This window comes from Uloborus diversus, chromosome 5, assembly GCF_026930045.1.
Source record: "Uloborus diversus isolate 005 chromosome 5, Udiv.v.3.1, whole genome shotgun sequence".
Lineage (NCBI taxonomy): Eukaryota > Metazoa > Arthropoda > Arachnida > Araneae > Uloboridae > Uloborus > Uloborus diversus.
In genome coordinates this window covers 15,740,323-15,762,676 of record NC_072735.1, presented here as the reverse complement: position 1 = coordinate 15,762,676, position 22,354 = coordinate 15,740,323, and the positions used below count along the sequence as shown (strand labels likewise).

General features: G+C 32.5%; 3 protein-coding genes across 3 annotated transcripts in view; 1 reads left to right on the top strand and 2 right to left on the bottom strand.

The window, feature by feature from the left end:
* The window catches only part of LOC129223366 (transforming growth factor-beta-induced protein ig-h3-like), a gene marked incomplete in the record, with an annotated part of 615,676 nt that extends 614,236 nt beyond the window's left edge, over window positions 1-1,440 (top strand). Inside the window, 1 exon segment of the mRNA XM_054857943.1 lies at window positions 1,077-1,440. Coding sequence (XP_054713918.1) covers window positions 1,077-1,321 — 245 coding nt within the window.
* Window positions 1,441-1,742: 302 nt separating this feature from the next.
* LOC129222460 (uncharacterized) lies at window positions 1,743-19,049 on the bottom strand. The gene is made up of 11 exons (XM_054856974.1): window positions 19,029-19,049; window positions 17,774-17,880; window positions 17,510-17,665; window positions 13,761-13,881; window positions 10,265-10,344; window positions 8,296-8,411; window positions 6,288-6,403; window positions 6,138-6,203; window positions 4,943-5,039; window positions 3,042-3,208; window positions 1,743-1,923 (listed from the first exon to the last, which is right to left on the bottom strand). Exons 1-11 carry the CDS (start codon window positions 19,047-19,049, stop codon window positions 1,870-1,872), a joined length of 1,101 nt encoding a protein of 366 aa, XP_054712949.1. The 3' UTR covers window positions 1,743-1,869.
* The window catches only part of LOC129222306 (myosin-10-like), a 55,772-nt gene continuing 47,178 nt past the window's right edge, over window positions 13,761-22,354 (bottom strand). Inside the window, exons 17-21 of the mRNA XM_054856792.1 lie at window positions 19,705-19,784; window positions 17,774-17,880; window positions 17,510-17,665; window positions 15,466-15,596; window positions 13,761-13,894 (exon numbers count right to left, since the gene is read on the bottom strand). Coding sequence (XP_054712767.1) covers window positions 19,782-19,784 — 3 coding nt within the window. The 3' untranslated portion in view covers window positions 13,761-13,894; window positions 15,466-15,596; window positions 17,510-17,665; window positions 17,774-17,880; window positions 19,705-19,781. The remainder of the gene's footprint in view (window positions 13,895-15,465; window positions 15,597-17,509; window positions 17,666-17,773; window positions 17,881-19,704; window positions 19,785-22,354) is intronic.

Below are 22,354 nucleotides of genomic sequence, written 5' to 3'. Positions count from 1 at the left end.
TCTATATAGTAAAAGTCCCATCAGGCTTCCCAGCCAGCCTGCCTAGACAATATATACCAGTAATGTACATATATACAAGTATAAATGGCACTGATGTACAGATTGGTCCAGAAGTGGGTGTACTTCCACTTTATTTTCAATATTATGTTAGTTACTGTTGAATGTTAGTTATGCACATTTCCCCTAAAGTCTTAAAAATCACAAATATCGGCAGAAAATCCTCTATGTCATAACACAACTAAATTCTGCACTTATCTCCAGGTATTTTGCAGAGTTTCGGGGATTCTGAAATGTTATGCTGCAAAACATTTGCAAGATTATGGTACAGACTTCAGTTGTTTTAACAGTTACAACACTACGGGTAATCCACTATTGCTTTGGACACTTAAGCAGGGCCGGATTTAAGGGAGGGCAGGTGGGGCTACTGCCTGGGGCCCCACAATAAAAATTTTACAAAATATCCTAACTTTCACGGGTTGAAAATATTGGATATATACATATATATCAAACTATTCGGATATATATATCAAAGTACCAGATATTTTCGAAAATATGATCTTTTCGAATACTGATTAGAGGCCTCTGCTCCTTCGTTGCCCCGGGGCCTCCACACTTCCAAATCCGTCCCTGCTCGTAAGGCTTCAAGATAACTATAAAACAAAAAGGTAACCATAACTAACATAAAGTTGAAAATAAAAGGGAGGGGGGTGGGAGGGTTACACCCATTACCGGACCACTCTGCGTATATTATATACACATGACGCTCAATTCATGCTCGGTAGATCAACCCACAACATGTCGATAGTTTGATTTTTTTTTTGCAAAAATCAAGCTGCTACCATTTGATCAAGGTAACTCATGCTTCCTATTGGAAATTTAAAGATATTAACCTTTTTTCCAAAAACTGGTTTGCAGAAATTTACAAAACACAGAATTAAAACTTTTTTCAACTCAGATTTATCTCTTATGGAGATAAGAAAAGCTGGATGAGAGCTTTTGACGCAGCAATTGATTGTATGTCTAAAAGTCTTTTATCAAGTAAAAAAAAGTATTATTGTTTTTTTTCTTTTTTACAGAAGTTCTTTGCTGCAACAGTGTCAACCACGCTTCACCTCTCCACCGACAGTATGTACGAACACTAGAAGGGAACATTATGCCTCTGCATAGGAGCCTTAATGACAAGGTCCGGTTTGGAAGGGCTAGAGCTGTGCAATGTGATATATCCGCAACTAACGGACTTATACATTCCATCAACCGAGTGATTTTGCCTCGTAGACCAACGTACAGTTTGTTAGGCTTGGACTTTTGGGATTTCTTTTGAAAGTGTTTCAAATATGAGAAAGATCTGAAAACTAATTTATAAAATGTATGTCTTAAAGCGTATGCTTAATTTGTAATATTTACAGTGTTTTTACAAATAAACTTTTTATCTAACTTTGACTATTAGAAAAATAATAAAATTGTCACAACTGTAAGAAAAAGTAAAATTTGAGCTCTTCAAGCCCAGTGGTTCTAAAGTACTATCAAGTAGCATGACTTATTACTTAAATCATAGTGTAGATTGTTTGATGGGAAAATTAAACATTTACATTCATAATTTTGTAAATAAAACTATTTCAATATTGATTAACTGTTTCAGAACTGCTGAGAAGTTTGAAAAGTTTGATCATTCTGTTTGAATTCCAACTAGTTTACTAGGTAGTAAATAAAAAATAAATTCTGTTTAAACTTTATTAATTTTTTTACAATGAAACATTAAATTTAGAATACACTTATGAATAATAGGACATTCTATGTTAAATATCCCTTAAACAAAATCTCTAGAATTCTAGAAAACACATATTCATCTTAGTCCTTATAACTTCAAAGCTATTTTTCAAAATTTTCTCCATCATCAGAATCCGAGCTAGATCTCTGAATATCCTGTAAAAAAATATTTTTAGTTCAATTTAAATGAGACAAAAAATAATATTTTTTGATTCAAAACAACGTTAAAAGCATGATTTTTTTAAAAAGAGGGGGGAGGGAAAAACTTCTATGGTTTTGCTTCAGTTTTATTGGGGGGGGGGGGGGGTAAATAAGAAAGTAGTGTAAAACCCGGTTACTGAGTATACAAACAGGAAACTTTCTTGTGGCTTTTTTTTTTTTAGTTGTACAAAACCGAGTTACTGTTGCCAATTCATCTAAGAAAATATTTTTGAAACTTTATCCTACATATTTACAGGACCAAGCAAAAACCAATTTTAGGAACCAAGAAAAATATTCAGTTGCCAAACAAATTATTTCAGTGTTTCATGCATTTTTTTTTTTTTTTTTTTTTGCCATTCTGAAAGAACTAGTACCCACAAGCTATGTTTTTGGACCCTGTATATTTAAAATCATTCATATGTCAATCTACCCAATACTTTTTAAAATATGATTTATGCATCAAGCCAAACTAAGCATTTTAGCCTTTAACTTTGAAAAAATGATTATACAGTCAAACTCTCTTATAACGAGCCCTGATTTAACGAGGAAATTAGAAATGTTTTGGTTGGTACAAAACTTCCCAGTTTATGGATACGCTAGTGGCACCCGAAAGGCTTTGTCTGTAATAGAAAAATTAAAAGATCTTTTGGTTCGCCTGTATATTTACAAATAATGTATGGTGAATTTTCTCGCCAATTGGCTTGTAAACATGTTACGGTTCCATGTTATGATAATTTCTTATCTCGCCAATTGGCTTGTGCCCATGTTACGGTTCCATGTTATAATTTCGTAATTTACTCGTCCATCTTATGATATTTTTGTTCTTAAAATTGGAATAGAAAAAAACCACATCGAATTTTCGAAAAATCGCTACGAGGTGCACACCCCCATGCTACAAACAAACTTTCTGCCAAATTTCATGAAAATCGGCAGAACGGTCTAGGCGCCATGCGCGTCACAGAGATCCTGACAGACAGACTTTTAGCTTTATCAGTAGTAAAGAAAAGAAGAAAAAGGTTCTGGACTGTCGTACAAAATAAGTGAGTGCTCTGAGTTTTCATACATGTACTTACTTCAATAGCAAATGTAAAGGACTGCTCAGTACCATTTTCCATAGCCTCTTTGGCTAGAAACTCTTGAAGCATTTGCAAAGTTCTTTGATTAAGTTTCTTCAGAGGAATATTATTTCCAAGGCATTCTTGTACCAATTTAGCAGCGTCAGTATACATGCTTTTATAAACTGAAAAAAAAAATAGATTTACTTATTTTGGTAAACAGCAAATAATTTTTAGTCAAAACTATCATTTCGGGCTGAATCTTACTTGATCAGGAACTTTTAGTAAAATACAATTTAAAAAAAAGTTCCTGTTAGGCTTAAGTTCTAAATTGCTATAAAACAATCAGCTTCGTGTAAACTATTTTGATAAATAAACTTTTTATCAGAATTGCAGTTTGGCAACACTCTTTTGAGTTTCATACATACATTTATGCAAGTTTAGCACATACATCTCATATTGTCATTTTATAGGCAAAAAAATATGCATATTTTTAAGCGAATTCGTCAAGAAAATTAAGCAATCAGAGGATTAACCTTTATCTTAATGAAAACATAATATATTTATCAGCAATGGGGAACTAATGTCAAGGGAAGCTTACTCTCTCAAATTTTTAAGACAAAACATTTTATATGAATGGCAAAAAAAAAAAAAAAAAAAACTGATGTGTGCCTCACATGACTTCCTTTTACTCCAATTTAATGTCATTTTCTCATTATTGGTAGTTTTAATGTGATTCAATAGTTCACTCTCGAAAAAACACCAACGTGGGCAAATTGAAACCAGATTTTAAAAAAAATTTAATTAAAAAAAATCGCCAAATTTGTCGCCAAGTTTGCAACAAAACTTGGGCGACCAAAAAGACAATGATTATTAAATGATCGAAATTAACAATGATTTTCCCCCCAAAAAGGGGCAAAAGACCCCCTTTGGAGCATCCGAATGCAATCAAAAAGGGAGGTGCAGAACTAGACCCCACTAAGAGTCTAAGTACCAAATTTCAACTTTCTAGGACAGTCCGTTCTTGAGTTATGTGACATACATATGCACATACATACAGACATCACAAGAAAACTCGTTGTAATTAACTCAGGGATCGTCAAAATGGATATTTCGTGTTTCTGTAAGTTCCTAGGCATATATCAACGTGTGGTCGGGTTGAAAAATAAACTGAACATTCATTCAGGGGTGAGCAAAATTTAAATTTAGGCCGTTTTTTGAGTGAACTTTTTTTTGCGAAATACAATACTTCCTTTTTTGTAAAAGGAAGTAAAAAGGTTTTAAAAAAATAATTAAAATATTTTGAATAATTTTGCACACGAAATTAACTTTAAGTATTTTATTAAAATTTAAAAAATATTCAACAGAAGTCACTGAAATTGGAAAATTTCACACATTTCTTCATGAATATCCATATTCTTACAAAATATCCACTGAATAGTAATCCAAAGCGAGTGAAAATTTTTGTGAAATTTGTAGCTTATTTCCAGCTTTTTACGATGCAGGATGATTGTTACTAGCTTAAAAGCACATACTATTGAATATTTATTGGAATCTGTGAACATTGCAATGAAAAACAATATCAAATAGGTATATTTTTACGTTAATTCAGAGTCTAATGGAATAAAATACAGCTGGCTCTCAGATTACGTATCCACTTTGGAGTACCTGGACATTTCTGGAAAGGAAAGGATAATTTTGCTGGCCACTTTCAGGAATAGCCTTTGTATAGATGTTCATTCAAATTGGTATTTCCAGCAGGAAAAAATATCTTCGAAAATTGCAGCTCTTTTAGGAGCAACTGCAAATTAAGTGTTGTCGAGAGAAAAAAATATTTTCCTGTACCTGCTACAAAATCAGGAGTCTGGATGAAATGCTATAAAACATTATACACTACCATTAAAAAGTGAACCACTTACATAATAAGTCAAGTAAAGTTCTATAAGCACTTTCCTTTACGCAAGGCTCAACTTCATATTTGTTAATAAAATATAAGTACCTTTTCCCGAAACGTATCTGTAAGAAATTTTCATATAAGAATAAATAGAAAAGAATAAAAGCAAATATATGACATTTAATTTTCACAAATGTTTAACTAAATGACTGTTAATGGCTTGACTAGGAATGCAAACAGACTAACATAATGAAATTAGAGTGTTTATAAACTGGTTTGCAAATTTTAGCATAACTACTTTATGAAAAATATTAAAATTATGTTTACATTACAGTTCACAGTATTAATATTAATTATAATAGTATATTTTTGAAATGAATTAACAACTATTAATAACAATTAATAGATAAATCCATACTAATATTATAAAGAGAGAGAGAAAGCTGATTTTTGTTTGTTTATATGTTCAAGGTAATCTCCAGAACCACTGCAACTATTTGAAAAACTCTTTCAGTACTGTAAAATGTCGAAAGTCCCCCCCCCTCCCCTATTGATTATAGTCCTCCCTTTTTTATGAAAAGTGAAATCATTTTATAATCTCGAATTTACCCCCACCCCTCCTTTCACCTAAAAATTAATCTTTATTTGCCACTCCCTCCAAAAAAAAAATAAAAAATGGGGGGATAATATTTTCTGCCTTACTTAGAAAGCCTTTACAGAGGTTTAGCTTCCCCCTCATTGCGCAGGTTTTCTTTTCTAAAAAGAAAGAAAACACAATGATTTAAACAAACAAACAAAGAAAATGGTCTCCAAGTCTCCACCAGGTCTCCACCGTGTATTTTGAAAATGTCTTTACTCCTTTTGATGCAAGGGCGCCTTTTTTTTCATTTTTGTTCATATGTATTACAAAAGAAATTTATGCAATCGTACTGCTTTTTATTTATTTTGGAAGAAGCATTTTTGTTCCGACTTGTGAAAATAAACAATCTTCAACACGATTCCATTTTGCCATTTTGGAAACCTGAAGGGGTTGTAATATTTTTAAAACAAGGTGTGAAATATAGGGGTAAACAATATGGAGGGAGGTCCGGAAAAGTCATTTGTGACGGGCCCCAAAATTTCTGTGCACGCCCCTGATAACATAAGCACAAACACCCCTAAGTAAAGTTTTGTAACATTTGTAGCAAAGCATGAAAAAAAATAAACATCTAAACTCTTACGTTTTCAGAGGAAAGAATTTTTCTGCACACTAAGATATGCACCTTCTTCAATGAAACAGGATATTTCTAGTTGGAAGAAAATCAATTAATTTATTGATGATCTTTTAACAGCAACTCTTTAAAAAGGATAGTTCCACAATTACTTGTTACCTGAAATAACTCCTCTGCACTTGTAAAATCATCATTCATAACATAGAAAACCCAAACAACTGATAAAGGAGCATCAAAATTCATTTTTTCTTTGTAATCTTGAGCTAATATGATTGCTGAAAATACAAAATTTTCAATGAACAAAATGTTAAAAATAAAGTTTTAGCTTGTAACTGCAGATTTGTTTTTTCTATAGGTGTTTAGTAAGTTTCATAAAGAATGACACTAGTCGAGGCATAGAGACCAAAAAATACAAATTAAAGTAACCAACTGCGTACTTAGAATAGAAAAGAATTTTGATTCTGGCAATTTTCATTTACTTTTGCATCACATTAGTGAGTGCAGATCGGCTCCCAATCCTAGAAAGACTGTTAGAAACCAAGCCTTTTCCTGGTCAACAATTTCCTAGCTTGAGCCTACTCTTTGGAAGTTCAGAATGTTTGCTGAATGTAAGCCATTCACCAGTTGACTGAAGCGTCACTACACATAACGAAATGCAAGTTCTTGTCATTATCGCAGGTTTTGTATTTTCTGGGAGATAAGCCACACCAGGGTATACACTATACTCTACAAAATTTGGGAGAAAAAAATTGCTTTTCATCAGATACGCCACATCGGAGTATATGCCACATTATAGTTTCATTAAAAAAACAATATGAGAGCACCTATGCATTATAATAATTTATATATTTGAAAAGATTGACATCATTTAAAAATAATAACCAAGTAATTAGTAACATTAGCAATGGTAACATTAATTTGGAGAGTACAGTAGATCCTCGTTTTACGCGGGGGTTACGTTCCATGAAAATGCTGCGTAAATCAAAATCGTGCAAATCGAGATCTAATGGTAGTGTTAAAATAGGGGTTAGGCTCTGTAGATTAAAAAATACTTCATTCTAGTGATGACTAATTGTATAATAAGTTTAATGTTTACTTATATCGATTTTTATGCGCAACATGCATAAAGAAAACAAATTAATTTCGTATTATGTTTATAAAGAAAGAGGAGCTGGCTATGATAGTCTTTTGGCGATCATTAAGAATTTTTCTCTGTTATTCTTTGCAGAGTGTTAACGCAATCATGATCATTTTCGTTACTTCCATGATAGAATCTTCCTTCACTAACTAATCAGAAAGATCATTTCTATTGTATAGGAACGGCTCAAAATTTTCAATGTGAACGTTTTTGGTTGTGTGTCATCGACGTCGGTATCCTCCTTGGTTTTGGCCTCCTTTGTCGCTCCTAAAAGTTCTTCTTCCAGTGAGTTCTGAACTGTGTGAGTTTAATAATTTTACTTCTGGAAAGAGCTCTGGAACCAATCGCATAAAATGTCTCCAGTGGCCCAAGCTCGATTATTAGCATGCCAACATGCAGTTTATTACGTGCAATCTGCAATTTTTAGGAGTTTGAATTTTGAAAGAGGGGAAAATATTATCTGTCTGCATTACCGCATCCGTGTAAGACCAAAACTCATCTGCGTAAAATTTAAAAAATGTGGCAAATCTTAAACCACGTAAAATAAACCCGTGTGAAACCAGGGTCTACTGTAGTAAAGAATTTTTAAAGTATGTATTTATACATATATTATTTAAATTTGACATTTATCAATCATATTTATAAAATTCTCAATCTCTATGCAGACTCTACAGAATTTCAAAGGAAAAAAGGGTTTTTTTAATGAAGAAATATCTCCAATAGAGCATATAGAAATTAAGTCACCATTCTGTAACATTCTACAAAGGATATTTGTATTTTCCCCCCTTTTTTGAGTATTCAATACAAGATTTGGTAAGGGATATTAGTTTATTATTAGTTAATTTAACTTACTGTATTCAGACTTCCCACTAAGATTTCTACAAAAGTGACCCTTTGTTAAAAAAGTATATCAATGTTCCAATGATCACAAAATTACAGAAATTGATTTGTTTTCGAATGTTTTAAATCACTAACAGTAACTAGTTCATGCATTGAAATTTTAGACTCTGAAGCACTACTAACACTTACCTTCATTGAAAATGTCTGGAATTTTCAATAAATCAAGAAACTGTTGAACAGAAAAATACTTTTTTCCTCCTTTTAAATTATCTTGCAGCTGAAGAAGATAAGCACCGGGGTTTGTTCTGTAAAGAAAGTAAGCAAATCCCTATCAAAATATATTGCAAGTCAAAACATATATAAACACAATATTTTTTGAAATCAACAAAGTGAAAAAATGTAATTCACATTATTGTTAAGAAGGTACAGAATTTTCACAACTCAAGCCAGACTCAAAAATAGTACTATACCTACATATATGATAATCAATTAATCATGACTTTCATGCTTTATGTTAATAAAATATTAGTAGCATGTACATAATATTAAAAATGTATACAAGTTTGTCAATGTTTAACAAGACACAAGCTATAGTACAGCTTGAGGACTTTGTATTTTCCAGGGATGACGTTTTACGTCATTTGAAAAAGAGACTAAGACTCCGGGACCTGATAATATTTATCCAAAAATTTTAGTTGAATGTGCGGAGGAATTAGCAGATGCAATCGTAAATATTTTCAATGCTTCTTATAACTCGGGGACAGTGCCAGAGGACTGGAAGCTGGCTAACATTACACCGCTCTTCAAGAAAGGGTCTAAAGGGAGTGTGGGAAATTATAGACCTGTGAGTAACTTCAGTGGTTTGCAAAATTTTTGAAACATTGATAAAAATTAAGATAGTAAATTTTCTAGACACTAATAATCTATTGACAAGTTTTCAGTACGGTTTCAGGAAAGGCAAATCTTGCGCAACTAATTTATTACATTTCTATGACAAAGTTACCATGGCTTTGGACAATAAGAAGCCTGTAGATGTTGTTTACATTGATTTTCAAAAAGCTTTCGATAAGGTACCGCATGTTGCTCTACTTAGCAAATTAGCTGATATAGGAATAGGAGGGAAAACTTTCATTTGGGTAAAAAACTGGCTGACCGGAAGGAAACAAAGAGTAGTTGTAAGGGGAAATTACTCTAATTGGAGTGAGGTTTTAAGCGGGGTTCCTCAAGGATCAGTGTTAGGGCCTGTTTTGTTCATTGTTTTTATGAACGATATTCACAAAAATATTTCTGGGAACATGAATTGTTTTGCTGATGATGTCAAAGTTATGGGGACTGTAGAAAATGAAAAACAAGCAAATCAGCTGCAAGAGGATCTAGATCATATTACGGAGTGGGCTGATAAATGGGGTATGGCTGTTAATGTTCGGAAATGTTAAGTGCTACATTTAGGGCATGGAAATAAGTGTACAAGTTATTATTTGCAAGGTTCAGTCATTAGTCAGGCAGACAAAGTTACTGATCTGGGGTTCTTAATAAGTCAGGATTTAAAATTTAGCCAACAGTGCAGCATTGCTAGTAACAAGGCCAATAAGATGCTTGGGTTTATCAATAGATCTATTTCAAACAAATCTAAAGAAGTTCTTCTGCCCTTATATAGAAGTTTGGTAAGACTTCATTTGGAGTATGCTGTTCAGTTTTGGTCTCCTTATCTTAAGAAAGACATTAATGTATTGGAAAGGGTTCAAAGGCGAGCTACAAGGCTAATAAATGGACTTTCTCACTTAGACTATGATTCCAGGCTTAGAAGGTTAAAAATGTACAGTCTTGAGCAAAGAAGAGACCGAGGGGACATGATTCAGTTGTTTAAATTTATTAAAATGAAAGATGTTACGGGGCTGAAGTTTAGCACTGAAAACAGGACAAGGGGTCATTGTTTTAAGCTATTTAAATCTCAGGCTAACATGGATATTAGGAAAAATTATTATTATAGCAGGGTAGTGGAACCTTGGAACAGTTTACCGGAGGGCCATTGATCTTCACTGGGGATTGTAAATTGACTAGGACCAGTCTAGCTGGGCCCAGAGCCTGTTGCTGGTCACCACTTTTGTATTTGTATTTGTATCATAAAAGCTAAATTTTTATTTAAATGAACATTTACTTGTTAAAATATAAAGATGTAGCAGCAGATAAAGCAGCTCCAATGCCGCAGTTTGACGAACTGCAAAAGATAAATTCAATCTATAAGGAGAAAAACATTTATATTACTATTATGAAACACAGTTTCTCATTAAAGCATGCATTCACCAATGTATTTCGGTTCTAGCTAGACCAGATTTGGATTATGATTAAAAACAAAACATACATAGCCTCTGCAAAAATAGGGGATATGATTCAGTTGTTTAAACTTATTAACAGGAAGGATGATGGGTTAAGTTTCTGCACCAACGGTAGAAGTAGAAGTTAGTATTTTAAACTTAAAACATCCAAATCTCAAGATAATTTTGAAATAAAAAATCTGATGCGGACCCCACAATACTTCCTTTTATGTCTATTAAATAATAGATGTTTTTAGTAACTCAAAAGAATGGGTGTTTGTACTCATGCATGTGTGTTAAAAGCAATACTTCTTAAATGAAAAGCTTTTTCGACATTTCCCTTGACGTATAAATTGTGGTAAACATGAAGGAATAAGTACTTTTCTGTGTCATGTCACCTGGCTCATTTTAATTCTTGGCGATCATTTTTCATTTTGTTCATTGCCTCATGTATGGTCAAAGTTACATAGAAACTACTTATATGGTGATATCATACATTATTTTGTCTTTTTAATGGAATTTCAAACAAAATTATAAGTTCCATTAAATTGAGGAAAGAATCCACCAAACAACTTAAGAAACGCATTAAAATGCAAAGTAAAAAGCTAAATAAGAAACAAGCTATTAATCTGTTAACTAAATAAAAAAAACTAAAAGAAAAACTTTTAAACCAACTGCTGAATACAAACTTGGAGTATCATTAAAATGTTAAATCCTGAAAAAGGGGAACAAAAATGACCACAACCTAAGAGTTACTTTTCTACTTTTGCTAAAGGCAGAGAAACTAAAAGAGTCACCAAGTCAAGCAACATACCTAAAAGGAAAAGTACCAAGAATTGTACTTTCAAATGTAATGAAAGGTGATTTTTTTCATTTGTATCTGTTGCATATAATTATGTACTGTGAATAAAAAACAAAAATACAATATAATAGTGCCTTAGTGTGAGCAAGAAAACACTTTAACAAATTACACCCATAACTTGTCACAAATCGATGTAAAAAGGGTTTTACAGAGATTTATTTTCTAATTATCAATAATTTTATCATGATTCATTGGATTGCTCCCAAATGTTGCCAGTAATTCCAATTTAAAACCAGATTAAAAAAATCATTTTTGTAGCCAGATTTTTTATGGGTTACCAAAAGCTTAGCAATATATCTCCAAGCGGTTGCCAAGTTATAACATCACTTAATGCTGGTTTTCCCCAAAAAAAAAGTGTAAAAGACTCTTTTTGGAACATTCGAATGCAATCAAAAGTTTAAAGGCAGAACTAGATCCCACTCAGGGTCTGCATACCAATCTTCAACCTTCAACACATACCATTTTTGAGCAATATGAGATACATACAAATTTACCAGGGGTGATTTGGGGCCGGAATATCGTTCAGGTACTGCTTTTCTGTGAAAAAAACGTTTCCCTTTCATATTAAGTTGATTACTTCTCATGATTCTGAAGACGTTCTGGTATTGGAAAATTTATGAATCCACCTCTGATAGGCATATAGGGGCATCACGAGAAAACTCCCAATCATTTACTAGTAGATCGTAAAAATTGATATTTCGGCCATTTCTACGGTCTTAGGTACATAGGCCGGGCGAGCGGAAAAAACCCACCACAACATGGACATTTAGGCCAAATTAGAGTGAAAAGTTTTTCGTGATTACAATACTTCCTTAATTATGGAATAAAAATAAACACATGTTTTTAGTTTTTACTTACAATCAGGCGAATAGCTTAAAAAAGGAACTTGCTTTTCATTCGGGATTAAGTGAAAAGAGACCCAGAGCCACTGACGGCCATCTGTTTTGGAACTGTATTTAAATACAGTCGACGCTCGATATAACGACCATCTCCGTCCCATAGAAAAAGGTCTTTATAATGAATAGTCGTTGTAAGAGGTAGAAGTTAAAAAACATATTACATGCATCATGCATGTTATGTTGCTCCAATAAAATTGGCACTTTTTCAAACATTCCAGTTAAATGCCCAAAGTATTTTTTATCATAGAGATTTTTTTAAAAAATAATGGGTAAAAAATATTATGACAGATTTTAAAGTAGAAAATATGGGAAAAAACTGATTACATACTTAAATATCATTTATTTTCTGAAGATAAAATCAGAAACACTAGTTTGCCTTTTTAGTGTACGTGATTTTTGCAAAACACAATTTTCCATTTCAGTTATAGATGATTAGTAGTTTTTCTTTTTCTTTTCTTTTCTTTTCTTTTTTTTTTGCCTTTGAAAGAACATTCAAAAGTCCCTTGAACATTTGAAACATTTTTCATACTAGAAACTTTGGTCCCAATTTCTTTTTCATCTGATCATGATACATCAATTTAGTTTTGTGCACAGTATCAAGAAATAGTTCATCTTCTGACAGATGCTCGACACATTTTAAAACAGAATGGATGTTAGCATAATTTTTTAAGTTTAACGCTTCATCTAGTTTCATTTTCTTAAAAACATTTTGCAGCATTTCATTTTCTTCATCGAAATTTTCATCTTGGATTGCCTGACTTCAGCAAGTTGCTTTTGCACTTCAGCAGTAGATTCCATTTCCTTTTGCTTTTCAAAATCAGCATGATGAAAGCAATTCTTGATGATCTTTTCTGAGGCTCCATTCCATGCTGCTTCAGAGAGATGCAAATCTGTAAAGATCTTAAAAACCACGTGATCAAACACCAAACTAACATAAAATGCGTCAGTCCCTTTTCCTTTGGAATCTGGAAATTTCACTTTATTCCCCCTTTCTTTTTCCTGTGCTGTTTTGAGTAGTAATCCTCCTCCACTCCCACCCCCCTCTCAAAGTTGGATTGAGCACTGAAGACTACATGCAGCTGTCCGTAAACAATAATCAATTACAAATTTGCTTTATTCGAAAAAACGCCGGATATAGTGTCCGCTGAATTCAGTCGTTGTATTGGATTAGAAGATACAGAACGGTTGTTATACCGAAAGCAAATTAACATTAAATTCATAGGAACAAAGTTCGGACTTTTACCACTGGTCGTTATAATGGAATGGTCTTTACAATGTGTGGTCGTTATAATGAGCGTCAACTGTATAGGTGTGTTCTCCTTTTTTTCACAATTACACAATTTTTTTAACATTAAAATATTTTGTAACCAACAATAGCAGTTTCAAATCTTATTGAAAATGACCTTAAAGTTCTTTTATTATTTAGGTAAATATTTCAACAATAATAATGCCAATGGCAGTAATATAGCTCAAAGGGGACAAAGAATCAGTATGAAAGAAACTGAAATTGTTTCCATTCTCCCTTTGACAGCTTTGTGTTATTAGCAAAATAACAAGAAAATTGAAAGATAGAATTACTGTTTTTTGAGGCACAAATGCAGACACAAATGTCTTCAGGTACTGCTGATACTCCAAAGATTCCTTTATAAGAATGCTGTTTGTAATTATCATGATATTATCTCTGTTCAGCCTTTCCAAACTGCATGAGATACCTGAAAAGAGCTATGTCATTAAAATGTAGAAGATAAATAAAACAAAGCGCGAAAATAATTCTACTAACTATTAATAATTACTATTATTACTAATTATTACTATTATTAACATAAAGATATTAATGTATTGGAAAGGGTTCAAAGGATGGACTTTCTCATTTAGACTATGATTCCAGGCTTAGAAGGCTAAAAATGTACAGTCTTGAACAAAGAAAAGACCAAGGGGACATGATTCAGCTGTTTAAATTTATTAAAACAAAAGATGTTACAGGGCTGAAGTTGAGCACTGAAAACAGGACAAGGGGTCATTGTTTTAAGCTATTTAAATCTCAGGCTAACATGGATATTAGGAAATATTATTATTTTAGCAGGGTAGTGGAACTTGGAACAGCTTACCGGAAGAGGTGGTAATGAGCAAGGGAGTAGATAGTTTTAAGAGGGCCATTGATCTTCACTGGGGATTGTAAATTGACTAGGACCAGTCTAGCTGGGCTCAGAGCCTGTTGCTGGTCGTCACTTTTGTATTTGTATTATTTCAGTTGATTTAAAAAATAAAACTATCCCTTAATGTTTTGATTACTATGCACTGAAATTTTTACCAATAATAGATGTGAGAGCATAATTTCCTACACAAAGCAATGTAAGTTTCTTTAAGACCATGGACCATTTTGATTGGGAAAAAATAAAAGGAAAAAAAATAACAAAAAAACATGTACAAAGGGGGGGGGGGAGGTTTGTTTTAGCAATGGATTGGGCCAAGCATTGTCACTAATATTTAAAAAATAGAACAAAAAATATTCATGGAATGAAACTGGTCTGTAAAATGTAGACTTTAATGCAGGTTGAAGGTTCTTTCACACAAAAGGGTAATTATGTATCTAGAAAATAAAAACACGAGTTGTATGTATTTGTGTGACTTTCAGATTTAGATTGTGATACCAGAGTTAATAAGCTTAACATGTATAGCCTGGAGCAAAGGAGAGTCAGAGAGGACATGATTCAGTTATTTAAATTTATCAAAATGAAAGATGTAAATTGATTAAATTTTTGCGGGGAAAGCAGGACGAGGGGTCATTGTTTTAAGCTATTTAAATCTCAGGTTAACTTGGAAATTAGGAAAAACTACTACTTTAGTAGGGTCGTGGGCACTTGGAATACCTTACCAGAAGAAGCAGTAATGAGCAAGGGAGTGGATAGCTTTAAGAGGGCCATTGATCTTCATTGGGGACTAATTAATTGACTAGAACCAGCAGCAGGGCCCAAAGCCTGTTGATGGTTGTTGTATTTGTATCTCTTTAATTTTCTCTTTAAAATTAAAATCGAAAAGCAAAGTAAAAAAAAAATGCATGTTTATATCCAAAAAATGATACATTCAAGAGATGCACATTGTGCCACACTTCACATTAGCCAAAGTTAATGATTTTCCTTTTTATTAGCAATGATGCATAGTTTAAATTGTTAAATTGCAATACCAGTATCAGTTTATGAAGCGGAAAAAATGGTATTCCATTTAGAAGAAAATTTTCAAAATAGCAGTTAAAAAAGACAAAAACATTTTAAAAAATACTTACAAACTGAAGTCAAGATAGCAGCCCTCAGAAGAATTACTTTACATATGTAACATGCAATTGAGACATCATCCTCCGATGGAACACCAGACTGAATTGGAATCGCTTTAATGGCATCAGCAGAGACCTTTGCACTAATATAATACATTAAACATACGTGATCAAAAACTCATTAGTCTTAAAAATTCTATTCGGACACTATATTACAAGATTAATTATTCTTTATTTTTAATTAATGTGAAAAATCCATACACAACTAATTATCATTAAACAGTCATGGTTTGATGTTAATAACAGAACAGTACATAAAGTAGGAAAAATATCAGAAAATCATTTTTCATAAATAAGACCTGTTTCTGTCAAAAAACATTCAAAGGTTCATAATTTGAGAATAGAAACTTTAATGCACATACTTTTTATTAGTGAAAGTTAAATTTGAAGAATTTCCTATAATTTGTGGCAGATTTTGTTGTAGTTCAAAAAGTTTACTTAAAAAAAAATGAAAATAGTTAAAATCAAAACTACTTTTAGCATAAATAAAATATCATATAAATTTTACTGATAAGAAGAGAAAACTGACTTTTGCATTATAGTCATTAAAATATCAAGTTTTTCATTTCACTTTTTGATGGAATAACTAATGCAATTTTTTATCTAAATTCTTAAGTAAATTAGCTGATGTGTGTCTCACATGACTTCCTTTTACTCCAACTTAATGTAATTTTCCCATTATTGGTAGTTTTAATTTGATTCAATAGTTTACTCTCTAAATATCACCAACAGTGGCCAAATAGGAACCAGGTTTAAAAAAAAAAAAAAAAAAAAACGCCAAATTTGTAGCCAAGTTGGCGACCAAAAGACTGGTGATATATCGTCAAGTGTCCGCCAAATTGTAACACCACTTGAGTTTACATCGAAATTAACAATGATTTCTCCCCAAAAAGGGGCAAAAGATACCTTTAGAAACATCCGAATGCAACCAAAAGTGGAGGTGCACAACTAGACCCCACTAGGAGTCCAGGTAACAGATTTCAACTTTCTAGGACATGCAGTTCTTGAGTTATGCGACATACAGACCCGCACATACATGGATACGTACATACAGACGTCATGAGAAAACTCGTAACTAACTCGAGAACCGTCAAAATGGATATTTCGCGTGTCTATATGTTCTTAGGCACTTATTCACGTGTGGTCGAGTCGGAAAAAAACTCAACATTCGTTCGGGGGTGAGCAAAATGGAAATTAAGGTTGATTTTTGAGTGAAAATTTTTTCGCGAATACTTCCTTTTTTGTAAAAGGAAGTAAAAAATGATCATTTGATTAAGAAGTAAAGCTTATTTTGAGAAACAAAATTTATCTTTCCTGAACAAAATTCAACAATAATTTCAGACAAGAAAGCTGCAAGTCAAATCTGCTTAGTCAAAGCCCCAACTTATAGCCATTTTCCACAAAAGTTCTCAAAATAACAAGTAGGTTCATTGAATTCAAATATTTATAGTATGACTGTGACAGGTAGCAGCTTGCAATTTTTGGATGGCATGCATTACATCTCTTTGAAGTCCCATCAATACAAAAATTCCCCCACTCCCTCCCATTCATTCAAAAAAAAAAAAAAAGAATGAAAGAAAAAGAGAGAGAAAAAAAAGGTTGATAAATAAATGTTTAACATTGATTTTCAAAACCTAGAAGTGAATTTTCCATTAACAATTCAAAAGCATGAGTGATTGTTTAAGACATTTCTTTATTTCAGCATTAGCAATAAATGCAATTTATGCATATATTCAAGAGCTTTTATTTATTGCAGGAAGTAGTTAACTGCTTTAATAATTTGTGAGGGCAATCAAATAGAACTTGAATCATACTTTTTGCGAAGTGTGATAGATGTGTACGGTATAATAGAGGGAATAATTGAGAAAAAAACCCTCGCGAAACCTCAAGAGTAGAGTTCTGTAAAACCTCAAGAGTAAATAAAAACTCAAAAAATTACAAAATTAAAGATTTGAACAGTTTGAATGAAAAATAAATAAATAAAAACCTTTATCACCTTAGCAAATGAGATATATCTTCAAATGACAAAGCCAGCTTATCATCCGAATAGGCAAAATTACATCTCCGACAGAGAAGATGATTATGATGCAGCTCTAGGCATGTCACTTTCAACTGTTCTAATAAGCCATAATCACTGATTAAACACTCAAGCCTAAAAAAGAAAGATATGTATTGTAATAATATAAAGTAATAATAGTAATGATATTAATAATAATTTTATACTGTCTAAAAAGGTCTAATTATTTGGAAACATATATACCTTGATGAAAGTGTAGGATTTCCAGAAACATTCATATCAAATTTTGTTATTATGGAGTCCAAGGTAGCATCATTACTGAACTCTTTAAGATTAACATCAATGATAACCTGAAAAATTGAAATTTGTTCTATTACTGCAACAAAAGAACTCGGGGGAGGAGGTGTTGCATACTAAACTCCTGTTTGTGAAAATTGCAACACCATGAAAGAAGCATCACTGTTGAATGAAATTTAATACACAGTTGAGTGGTAATGGTACAAATAAATGATTACATTTTCAAACCAAACAAACAATAAAAAGAGATAGAAATTAGTATTTTGTGTGGCCACCATGCGCCGCAATAAGAGCTGCTACTTCACTCGGCATGGAGTGAAACAAAGTTTGAATATCTGCCTGCGGAAGAGCATTCCATATTGTTTGTATGCGCAACCAAAGTTCGTCTGTCGAAGCAACGGGACGAGGATCACGAACGAGACGCCGCCCAACGAAATCCCACGCATGTTCAATCGGTGATATATCCGGGGAATATGCAGGCCAAGGAAGAAGCTGTACATGCTCGAATCAAGGTAGGATTTGACAGTCCTGGCAACATGTGGACAGGCATTATCCTGCTGGAATACAGCCCCTGGTAATCCTTGCAGGAAGGAATAGCTTGGGGCTGTAAAACTTCGTGTATGTATCGGGTACTGTTCAAATTGCACACAATTCGTAGCAATTCTGATCGTCCATGATATGCTATGGCACCCCCAGACCATAACTCCTGGTGTTTGTCCACTGTGGCATTCGATAATGCACTCCGGAATGTGCCGTTCACCGGCATAGCGCCTGACACGAATTCGGCCATCATGGTGCCACAAATTGAAGCGGGATTCATCAGAAAGGATGATCTGCTGTCCATCCGCACGCCAGCTCCTATGCACATTGGCCTATTGTAGCCACAGGCGGCGATGGTTTTGGGCGAGAGGAATCCTGTATAAAGGAATCCTTGCGCGCAATCCATGCTGCAGCAGACGTCTCCGAATTGATGAAGCACACAATGAAACACCTGTAGCTGTTGACCACTGTGCTGCTAATTGTCTAGAAGAAGCTGTGTGGTCCATCAGCGCCATATGCATCAGGTTTCTGTCATTGGGAGCTGACATAACATTTCGGGTTCCACTCCCGGATTTCCGAGCTGTCTGACCCTTGTACGTCCACTGCTTCCAAACACGCATGATTGTGCTGCTGTTACGCTGCACACGAGTGGCTACTGCACTTTAAGACAATCCAGCTTCATGAAGGTCTACGATTCTGCCCCGTTCAAACTCCGAAATTTGCTCAAATTTCGCTTCCTTTCCCCAAAGAGGCATAGTAAGATTCAGTTAACGTTTACTCTAGCATATAACCACCGATAATCATACTCACCTCGCTACAGTCGTCTATTTTTATTCAGTTCAATCCGCTGTTCAGAGGTCACTGTTCAGTACATGCATGCCGACTGGTCTGCAATTCTAATCATTTGCATATCATGCCCTACTTTACATTTCCTGCAATTTTTAGCTCACTTGCATAAGTTCTTCATGGTGTTGCAATTTTCACCATCAGGAATGTATTAAGCAATGAACATGTTCCCTACATGTTTTTTCAAATTTAGTAAGTGAAAAATTGAGTAATTAATTCTAAAAAAAGTAGCAAAAAAGCATATGTTTTTTATGGAAAACAAATAAAATGTAATTAATTCTGAATAGGACCATGAAACTTTCTACATTTTGTAATGTTTTGTTTTAAAAATCTGCCAAATATCAAATGCATCATCTTCATTTTAGATTTATCTGCGAATATTAACATTTTTGAACAACATTTTAATAGGAGCAATTCCTAGCCTTTTTAAAAATTCATGTAGAAGTCAAACAATGGATAAGGGGAAGAATTATCTGAATTATGAAAAATACCTCTTTTATTCCTTTTTGTGGAGGGGACCATTTTTCTACATTTTCAATGTTTTCAAAATACACTAGACTGCTGTCGTTTACTGTCAAAGAAATCACATAATAGTTTCATTTAATCATACATTTCTTTTAACTATTGGTAAAATTATTTTAACAGACATTTTGCAGTTAAAATATGTTTTGTTTACAAAGACAAAAGAGCTTAATTTTCATTTACGGAGCATAAATTTAATTTCAAACTCGAAATTGCTTGTAAACAAAATATTATATATCTTGGAATGTATTGGCTCAGTAAAAGAGAAATTACAGATAGATCTACTATACACTTTTTGAGAGTTATTGACGCTAATTTAAAACTAATTTTATAATAGCTCGCAGCTTCCCATGGCATCAATCTGAATTGTAATTTGAAAATGATTATTTGTGCATCAAATGCAACTAAATAAATTTAATGAGATACAATCAAATTTGTATTGAATAATACATATCTTTTCAAATTTAAGGAATTCTTGCTAGTGAGCAAATAAATGCACTTAAGCAAAAAAAAAAAAAAAACAATCTCAGAAACATATTTTAAACAGCTTCAATGACGATGATGAAAAACAGGAAGATAAAGACAGAAGATAAGATAACAGGAAGATTTTACAAAGAAAAGATTATACAAAATAAGCCATTAACTCCTAACGTACTAGAAATGTGAAGAATTTACAAAAGTAAATGTAAAACTTGATAGAAAAAAGAAATAAAATAAGTAAAGCTCAACTATTATGCTCATACAAAACCTTTGTAACACTACTGTAAGCATTTTAAACAAGAAGAAATAGGTTAAACAGCTACAATTATAAAGATCAAAAACTGTAAGATAAAGAGAGAATAGGAAAATATATTATTTTGTTATGAAAAGAGAAAGTGAAGTTAGCCACTAAATCCTTAAATACTATAGATATGCACAAATTACAAAATAAATGAAATTTTAGAGAAAAGGAGCTAAGCTCACCTATTCAGATGCTCATACAAAGCCTTTGTAACATTTCTCTAGGAATTTACAACAAAAAACAGGCTGTCTCACAATTTTTTTTTTTTGCCAGAAAAATAAAGGAAAATTTGTAGAACAGAGTTTGTGTGGAACTTTGAGGCAAGAAACTAGATTCTGTAAATTATTTTTCAAAACTCTTGTTCTCCAGGGAAAATACAAAACATGCAATGATTCCTTCAATTGAACATATTCACTACTACACATTGAATCTTTTTTATCAAATAAATGTCTTTGCTTTTAGTTTAAGAGACTAGTGTATATCACTGGTGTGTGCAAGTAAGAATACCATTATGCAAAAGATGACTTGTGCTAAATATAAACATTTCACTTTTAAATTAAAATTATATAAGCTCAAATAGAAAAATTTTATTTCATTTATTTGTTTACTGCGACTAACATTTAAAGTTATCAAAGTGACAAAGTACTTTAAATTAAATAACAAGAAATTATACTCCAAAATAAAAAGTATATTAGGAAACATACCAAAATTTAAAGCAATATCACATTTTGGATCAATATAGGATCCAAACATGAGTAAACAAGAGTTAGTATTAACAACAGAAGCAATGTTCATGGTAATTTCCTATAGATAAAATGCATAAAAATACAACATTAAGAACAGAAAATACAAGGAGAAAAGTAACACTTTTCGTTATAACAATAAGCACAGTAAAAAAAAATTACTTCAACGGAAAAAAAAATTAGTTTTAAATTTCTTAATTTGGTTGTAAAATATTCAGCTTCAAGGGTAAAGCATTAGAACAAATGAATTTTAATAAATCAACTGTGATTCATGTCATTAATTCATTTACTTAATTAAAAAATTCAGAAAAATCTCATTTTAAATTCAAATTTGTGTAGAAATACAATGTGCCATATTAATTGGATACTAACAAATTCTTTTAATTTTGCTCTCTTAAAAAATAAATAAATAAATTCAAAGTGGCTCTTTATTCTGAAAATATGGAAAAGACAAGCATAATTTCTTTGCAGTGGAGAAAAAATCTTATAATGGATTAATAAGGACTAATGGTTGGTTCTTCAGTACGACTTCATATAAATCAAATATGCAATATTTCAATATATAATTGCAAACAATCTTGTATGTTATTCGCATAAAAAGAGGCATTAAAACATCAAATATTTTTAGTTCAATGTATAATGCAAGAAAAGTACAGAGATAACTGAAATTAAAGTGTCATAACAATTAATGTTAAATCTTTTTATAACACTGAAGTGCTGCAATAAATATTTTCTGTAGTGGAAATGCTGATCTCTTTGTTGCAATATTTTATTAACTTTCGCTCTTTTATTTTAATTTTTAGCCTACTTTCCCAGTAAAAGTCAGAGAAAGAAGAAAAAAGCATGAAAGAAGGCTTAATGCATCTTAAAAATATTGCAAAAAACAAAAAAAAGTCAAAAATAAATAAAATAATTAAATAAGTATCGAAAAAATAAAAATTGGAAAGTAGGGTATTGAGATGGGGGAAAATGTCTGTCGGTCTGCCTGTCCCCCCCCCCCCCAATAACTTTTGAGTAAATAGTCGGATTCGAACAAATATTTTTTTGCTCGAAAGAACTCGGCAAGGACACCTCATTCCTATACATCATTTTTTG

Bases quoted from the DNA above. Each gene is read 5' to 3' on its own strand.
- LOC129222460 (XM_054856974.1), bottom strand. From the start codon at position 19,049: ATGAAGCTGGATTGTCTTAAA. The intron at 6,404-8,295 runs GTAAGTGTTAGT...TTGTATTTTCAG, and splicing joins TCCAGACATTTTCAATGAAG to CAATCATATTAGCTCAAGAT. The intron at 1,924-3,041 runs GTAAGTACATGT...ATTTTTTTACAG, and splicing joins CCTTTACATTTGCTATTGAA to GATATTCAGAGATCTAGCTC.